The following is a 7,739-nucleotide window of genomic DNA, read 5'->3' as shown; positions in this document are numbered from 1 at the left end:
AAAACAAAACAAAATTCGAACAAGCCAAACACTTATCCGCAGGGAATCTTAACAGTGGTATGGATATTCCTCGATCATTGGTCTGTCGAGCAATGCAAATGACAAAAGAAAAAAAAAAAAAAAAAAAAAAAAAAAACCAATTTATTCAGTACGGTCACCGTGCTTAATCAAATTGATAGACTTCGATGATGATGTACTTGATCGGCTTCCTACATCCGTTGCCGACACCCTAATCAATCAGCCCGGCATCCTTTTCACACTCTCAGACAATGTTTCATGATCTTTTTGTACACCTGAACACTCTCCAGCAGCTCAGATATGCCAACTTGCTCATCCTTCCCATGAGCTAACAGAATAGATCCCGGTCCGTAAAGATATTTCTTATGGTCACCCTTGAGGCGTGGCGCGTCTGTCCCAAAAGCCACAGCCATTGTCCCCAACCCCGGCACGTCGTGGTCCAAGTACAACTCTGGATACAAGAATTTCTTCTCCAGACGAATGTGCTCATGCTTAGACACAGCCTTCTCTACCAATCGCTCAACCTGAGGCAAGTCACTAGCCACGCGAACCGCGCAAAGCGCCGTACATTCTGCAGCCAGGATATTGTATCCCACGCCTCCGCTTATCTGCCCACAGTGAAATGTAGATGGCCCAATAATCTCAGACGAAGGAAACTGAATCTGTTCCAAGTCCGTCAGAAGAGAGATCATGTTTGTAATCGCACTACGTCCACGGTGCGGATAGCCCGAGTGCGAAGGGATCCCCTCGCACACGAGCTCAAAAACGAAGTGGCCCTTATGGCCGACTGCGAGTTTGCCTTCGGTCGGCTCACCGAATATCACAGCATCCCAAGTCAAGCCCATCGAGTTAGCAGCAAGCATTCCCGGTCCACCTTTTTCCTCACCAACGACAAAAAGGAGAGATGCATCATCCGGCTGAACGAGGTTTTCTCTCCGTAACTCTTCCAGGGCGATGATTTGAGCAGCAAGTGGGCCTTTATCATCGCATGCGCCGCGTCCATAGATAGTGTCTGTAGTCTCATGGAGTGGGATATGCGGGGGAACAGTGTCCATATGTGATGTTAGACAGACTCGTGTCTTGCGCGATGACCCGATGTAGGCGTAGACGTTGCATCGAGTACTCTCCGGGCTAATGGGAATACGCTCGACGGTATAGCCCAGTGATTGGAGGTATTGCTCTAGGAATATACCGATGGCATTTTCTTCTTCGCTCGTAGATGGGATCTCCATCAATTGTTTGAGTAGAGTGACCACGGATTGGTTCTCCATTATTGCGGGATGGGAAAAGCAGGTGCTGTACAGAAAAAAAAAAAAAAAAAAAAAAAAAGGATCCGATTTAATCGAGTGTATTGAAGTTGTAATGAAAGTCAAAGGCAGTTTTTCTCGTGTCGTCTGGAAAACCCAGTTAACTGATAAACTACTATTTATCAGGGACGATCTATGTATGTTGATTGACTCGGGTCAAGCCCCCCGACTGCCGGTTTGGCACGGGTGATTTCATTCCGAATTTTGATATCGCGATATCTCTTATCCTTGAACAGGAGCTATCATTTCTCGCTGATAGATATCAGTATCTGACGGAGTAAAGGTTCTAAACTATTGTGCCCCGAACAGAAACTCATCACCCAATTCGCAAGCCAAGTCCCTCAGAGATTGGTCCTCGGGAACCGTCCCGTCAGCCCGAACGAACGCCTTATCCGCAAGGAAACTATCTATGACTGGATGACCCAACGGAATACCTTCGCTGAATTCCAGCGCTGGGACATCTGCTTCATGGGGGGGGATCTGCGCTTCCCACATTGTCTCGCCTTCACCGGCAAGTGCTGGTGAGTGCGAACCGGCCTCGTAGTTTTCTCTCATCTTCCCCACGCTAGCTCTTGTTCTCTGCAACCTCTCGTAGTAGTCACAGCTAGGAATATTGCCATCTTCTTTCATAACCTTCAGGATGGTGAACGCGTACGAAATAGCGTCGGACATGGCCACATTTGGATTCATGACGGCCGACATGATCAGAATGAGCGTGGAAGAGAAGAGGTAATGCGCATCGAAGTATCCAAAAGATGCCAGAGATCCCTCTACAAAACATCGAGATAGTATTGAATTGGAAGCTCGTGCAGCTTGGACGCAGCTTTCTGCTAGCGCGAGGGTCGTTGGTGAGAAGGTCCGCGGTGGAATGAGGAGTCCGGCCGCGTCAGTCGTAAGGGAAAAGCGATTCTTGAAGAGATAGAGTAAGATCGGCCGGGTCGTTGAGATAACACACTTGTTATAGTGCAGATGAAGGCTTGCGACATGGCGAGGCAAGTGGTCTTGCTGCAAGCTCAGCTTCTCGGGGAGCTCTTCGCCCCATTTCCTCAAACTCAGGAGGATCCGGTGTACTCTTTGCACAAAGGGTTCGTGGTTCCGTTGAGGTAAACAATAGAGGTCACTCACTGTGAATTTTTTTTTTTTTTTTTAGAATAAATATTTGATCTGTTCTGCAGTGAATGGTGAAATTGGGACTGTGACATACGAATTTGACCTGTGATCCGGGCAAGTTTGATCGTAGCGATCAAGTGCGCAGGATCCGAAAACTCCTCTTGCTCGGATGCGCTGAGACCGTCGTTCGTCGGTAGCTCCACGTCAATTAGAGAATCGCTGATTAGTAAGGGATACCCAAGAATGGAGCTGCAAAGTCGATCCAGAGTATATAGTGTCCACCAGACGCGCTTCCGATGCTCGCGCTCTACAGGGTTGAGCATCGTATCGCTAGGCAAGTTTCTATGCAGGCCTAAAGCCAAGGCCATCCTCATTGCAATCCCAATATACGTGTATGCGGATTTTGTACGCCCAAGAGCATTCGCATAGAAGCACTAGACGGCCTATTGTCAGTCGAGCCCGAGCGGTAGGGTACTTCTTGTCCGTTGGTGAAAGTAATGAGCAACACTTACGAAAAGAATCAGAACCTCCACCTGCTCGACAGATGGAGTTTCGTATAAATCTTGCAACAGGCCCGTGGCCTGAAGGAAGTAATCAGTGCCCGGCACGCACTGGCTCATGTTTCTACGCTGGCGATTGGAGTACATCTCTCCTAGTGCCAGCAATATAAAGAATTTGCATATCCACACCAAGTCTCGGGGCTCCTCTCTAGCACATATTCGATCCAGCTTATCATAGAAAGTCTTCTTCAGAAGAAGATGATAATCAGTTCCTATGAACCGCACAGCAACCCCGACTAGAAGTCGAGACTGGATCCGGTCGGGCAGGGCAAGGTCTGGCCGTACAAGGCGATTGAAAATTTCGTGCTGAAAATATGTCGGCGGAGGCCAGGCTGCGAGATCTGTATCTTTGTCCACGCATTGTAGAAGGGTATCGCCAAAGGCAACACAGGATGTTTCGCCGATATAGACTGGTGGCGCTGCTGACCCGGCTGCGACAAAGCCCGTGGGCGATTCCAGCAGCGGGTTTGAGACATCAGTGTCCGTGAACTGTGCTGGGTTCTGGCCCTGGTGATCATTTGCAACACTGGAGGCCTCGTATGTGGTCAGGGACGGAGAAGCAGCACCGGGTTGCTGCTGTTGCTGCGCTCTCAAGTCTCTTATTTCACCTTCCAGCTTTTTGATGTACCTAAATCGCATTGTCTTGGTTACTACGAGTTGATATACAATGACCTGTCTGCACTTACGTTTCTGATACCGAGACTTTCCGGTCTCGCTGTGGGAACTGGCATTGGTCGCGTTTGCCTGAGACGCAGCATGCCCGACACGGCTGGATACCAGAGCACTTTATTTTTTGCGCATGACATCGCCGGCAGCTGTCGATATGATATTAGTGTGAGCCGCATACGATGCAAACGTCTACTCACGCTACGTATATGCGCCTTTGGCGCTTGGCCGGGGGCGCCATGAAGCAGAGGTTGATGATTTCCGAGAAGATGGGGTAGGTTACAAGAGGAGAAAAGGAGGAAGAAGCGGCGGATAACTTGTTCGTTATCAGTGGAGAAATACATAGTTTAAACAACACCTTGGCTGATAAGTAAGCGTGTGGAGAGTCACAACGCCCCTGAACCTCGCAACTGCTAACTAATATGTATACTATGTAACTAACTAACTACAATAATCTACAGTGAATACCGGAAATATACATCGTAGTCCCCCTTTTCCGGTCTCTTTTCCAACACTTCCCCGGCCTCCTCAGCTCGCTGGATCCTTGCAGCCCGCTTCTTGTTCACTATCAGCATCCCAACTGACAACGCGATCACCATGGCCAACGCTACTACCGCTAGACCTAAACTAATAGACAACCCTTTGATATATCTCGGCGCGGACTGGGTTGTGAAGATCTGACCAACAGCGACACCTGCCGTATTTCCGAAACAAAGAGTCATTCCAACCATGGTGGCTCGCTTAAAGTGACGGGCCGTATTATCTTGGAGCCACATGAGGGACAATCCGGTCGTTGGATAAATACCAAGAGCGACAACTACACATATGGATGAGCCAATGCAATGGGGGGACTTGACGAGACTGACACTGTGAGGGGGCTTACCGAAACATGCGAAAAATCTCACTTTCAGGTTCTCCACCGCGATCAGGATTGCATAACCAATGATCAAGCACAATAAGGGCCCCGCGAGGAAGGGACCTCGCAGACCAACTCTGTCGGAGCAGTACGCAATGATGAGAAACCAGACAAGACCGACCATGTAGATGGGGACAGTCATCAAGTTTGCGTGGACTCCCGAGTATCCCAAGCCGGAAACAATCTTGGGAAGGAAGGTGGTGAAACCGTAGAGCGAGATGTCGACGCTAAACTGGTAAATCCAGAAAGCCCACCATTTGGGGTCTATGAATATGCTCAACGACTCGGCCCAGGTAAACACCTCATCGTGTCCCCAGTGGGGGTCATTGTCGTAGCGAGCTTGCATCATACTCTTCTCTTCACTCGTGAGAAACCACGCGGTAGTTGGGTGCTTAGGGAAGAGGAAGAAGAACATTGGCACAAGGACTAGAGTCATAGCTCCTTCAACGGCGAAGAGCCAGCGCCATCCCGCCCAGCCATGAGGTCCATGGACTTGTGTGAGGCCGTAGGCGAGAAGTCCACCGAACGCGCTCGAAAAGGCACTGAATGCAAAAATCACTGCCGAGCGCTTTCCTCGTTCACTCTTCTTGTACACAAGGGCGATATAAACGTCGATGCAAGGGATCAGGCCCGCTTCGAAGAATCCTGTTAGCAGTCGGCAGGCGTAGAGACCCTTCCAAGACTCTATGAATGCTGCCAAAATTGTCACGTCAGTTATATGGATCCATCCCGCCGATCTTATGCAAGTATGCAAACCAACCCATTCCAAGAGTTGTGATTCCCCAGCAGAAAGCACACGTGGAGAGAAGAGGCCGAGGTCCAATGATTTTCAGAAGGACTGCGACCGGTCCCTCGAATGGAACATAAGTCGCGTACCTGCCCAGGGCCGTCTTAGCGAGCGAATTCAGGACCAAATTTTGAATCGTGGTTTCTTACAGCAAAGTCGTGGCCGTGCCAAACTGATTGCCCACCAAGCCCAAGTCTGTGGGCATTCCTGCTGTTTGAGCATTTCCTATGTTGCTCCGGTCCAGGTTGGCCATCATGTAGAACAATCCCAGCAAGCCGATTGCGCAAAACTGCATGCATTTGTTTGCATTAGTTGATCTGGTACCACCATGGTGTGTGCCAGACGGGGGGAGGGGCGCCTCACGTCAAATTTACGCATCATTCGTGCCTCCTTGACCGGATCAATGTAGGTTTCAACTGCGCCTTCATTGATGTGCGGATCGCAGACCTTGCGCTCTGTTGTCGCTTTTGTCTCCATGATCTTCTGCCGATGGTACGAAAGGGTAATGATGTCGGAAACAATCTTTGATCATGCCGGAAACCATGGTTAATGGTTGTCTGGCGAGCAAGTACATATACTCTGCGCTTGAGACGATTAGTATGGGGCTAAGATCATCGCTTAACTACAGCTCATCCGGCGTATCTCCAGCTGATAACAACGATGATAAGGTTGATAAGGCTGATAACGTTGATAGCCGTTGTTGATCGGCTGTACCTCGTCGATGCCACTAACCCTAACCCTATAGATCGGCTCGCGCAGATGGAAATAATAAACTCTGATAAACATCGCTCTCGCGGGATTCATGATAGTGCGATACCATATTTCAGGTCAGTCCGTTCGGAATTGGTTACGTTTGCTCCCCTTTTGTTTTTTTTTTGTTTTTTTTCCCTTCCTCTTCTTCTTTTGTCGCCAGTATTTTGAAGGAGCATCAATAGGGCATGGCAAGCCAAACCCTCTACCTCGGACGACTAGACTCGGTCTCCACATCACTATGTCTCTTCACTTTGTTGACTGGATCGTTATGGATCGCGTATCGACTGGGATCAAGAAATGATATTGCGGACTCGGATTATGCCGGTCGAGCAGCTCGAGTCCTCAAAAGCACTCCCTTGATCGACGGCCATAATGACCTGCCTTACCTACTTCGCATTGAGTTGCAAAACCAAATCAATGACGGCAAATTTACTTTTCAAGAAGGTAAGAACCCCCTCATCTGCCTTTCAAATCTGAGCAATCCTTAGGGTTAAACTTATGTGCAGGCTTGGCCAGTCATACAGACCTCAAGCGCATGCAGAAGGGCCGAGTTGGGGGCCAATTCTGGTCGGTCTTCATGGAATGCCCTGATACCGAAAACATCGACGACCCCAGTCATGTTGTTCGCGACACGCTGGAACAAATCGACGTAGCCCGTCGCTTCATCGAAATGACGCCCGAATTGGAATTCTGCGCAACGGCCTCAGATGCCGTAAAGGCATTCAAAGCCGGGAGGATAGGATCTATGCTCGGTGCAGAGGGCCTGCACCAAACTGGCTCATCGATCGCAGTTATTCGCCAGCTGTGGGATCTGGGAGTTCGATACATCACCATCACGCACAATAGCGATAACGCGTACGCGACAGCGGCGGCCACCGTGACCGCGACCGGTAAAGATGCAGGGCTTTCACCATTCGGAGCTGCCGCAATTCGCGAAATGAATCGTCTCGGTATGATGGTGGATCTGTCGCATGCGTCACATCGCACAATGAGACAAGTACTAGAGATTACTCGGTCTCCCGTCATCTTCAGTCATAGTACCTGCTACTCTTTAGCACGGAATTATCGAAATGCACCCGACGACGTGATCAAAGCTCTCAAGTCTAATGGGGGCGTTTTGATGGTCATGTTCGTCAAGAGATTCCTTAAAGCGGACGATCCTGATACGGCCAATATCGAAACGGTCGTCGATCATATCATGCATATTGTGGATCTTGCAGGATGGGATCACGTCGGTATAGGAGGTGATTTCGATGGCACAGTCACGCTAGCAAATGGCATTTCGTCGGTGGCAGACTATCCACTGTTAATCGAGGCTGTGATGCGACGAGGAGCGACGGATAGTCAAGTGAAGAAACTCGTGGGGCTGAATATTTTGAGGTATGGATTAATCTGGAACCTCGCAGGTGAAATGACTGCTTGCATTAGACTAACAGTTAGTTCTTAGGGCCTGGGCTGAGAATGAGCGCAATGCAAAAGTTCTCGCCGATGAGCTACCAGTTGAAGAGGTTTGGGGAGGAAGAAGTTGGTCAAGATGGAACAATCCGCTCCCAAACATGATTCCAGGTAATCCAGATCGTATACCTGCTCAAGATTATCAATGAGAGTGAGGCGATGCAAAA

General features: G+C 49.3%; 3 protein-coding genes across 3 annotated transcripts; 1 reads left to right on the top strand and 2 right to left on the bottom strand.

The window, feature by feature from the left end:
* Positions 1 to 254: 254 nt before the first annotated feature.
* Positions 255 to 1,289, bottom strand: UA08_07320 (hypothetical protein; the record flags this gene model as incomplete). Its single annotated transcript, XM_020262677.1, has 1 exon — positions 255 to 1,289. One exon carries the CDS (start codon positions 1,287 to 1,289, stop codon positions 255 to 257), a length of 1,035 nt encoding a protein of 344 aa, XP_020117525.1.
* Positions 1,290 to 1,616: 327 nt separating this feature from the next.
* On the bottom strand, positions 1,617 to 5,841 carry UA08_07319 (hypothetical protein; the record flags this gene model as incomplete). The annotated part of the gene is made up of 10 exons (XM_020262666.1): positions 1,617 to 2,449; positions 2,530 to 2,869; positions 2,948 to 3,645; positions 3,682 to 3,764; positions 3,862 to 3,977; positions 4,141 to 4,478; positions 4,545 to 5,270; positions 5,338 to 5,453; positions 5,514 to 5,653; positions 5,728 to 5,841. The coding sequence occupies 10 exons, from the start codon at positions 5,839 to 5,841 to the stop codon at positions 1,617 to 1,619; spliced, it is 3,504 nt and encodes a 1,167-aa protein (XP_020117526.1).
* A 461-nt stretch (positions 5,842 to 6,302) lies between these two features.
* Positions 6,303 to 7,721, top strand: UA08_07318 (putative dipeptidase CP; the record flags this gene model as incomplete). Its single annotated transcript, XM_020262655.1, has 3 exons — positions 6,303 to 6,561; positions 6,624 to 7,497; positions 7,565 to 7,721. The coding sequence occupies 3 exons, from the start codon at positions 6,303 to 6,305 to the stop codon at positions 7,719 to 7,721; spliced, it is 1,290 nt and encodes a 429-aa protein (XP_020117298.1).
* Positions 7,722 to 7,739: the final 18 nt, after the last annotated feature.

Source organism: Talaromyces atroroseus (assembly GCF_001907595.1).
Source record: "Talaromyces atroroseus strain IBT 11181 chromosome Unknown scaffold_11, whole genome shotgun sequence".
Lineage (NCBI taxonomy): Eukaryota > Fungi > Ascomycota > Eurotiomycetes > Eurotiales > Trichocomaceae > Talaromyces > Talaromyces atroroseus.
This window is presented reverse-complemented; position numbering and strand designations above follow the sequence as displayed.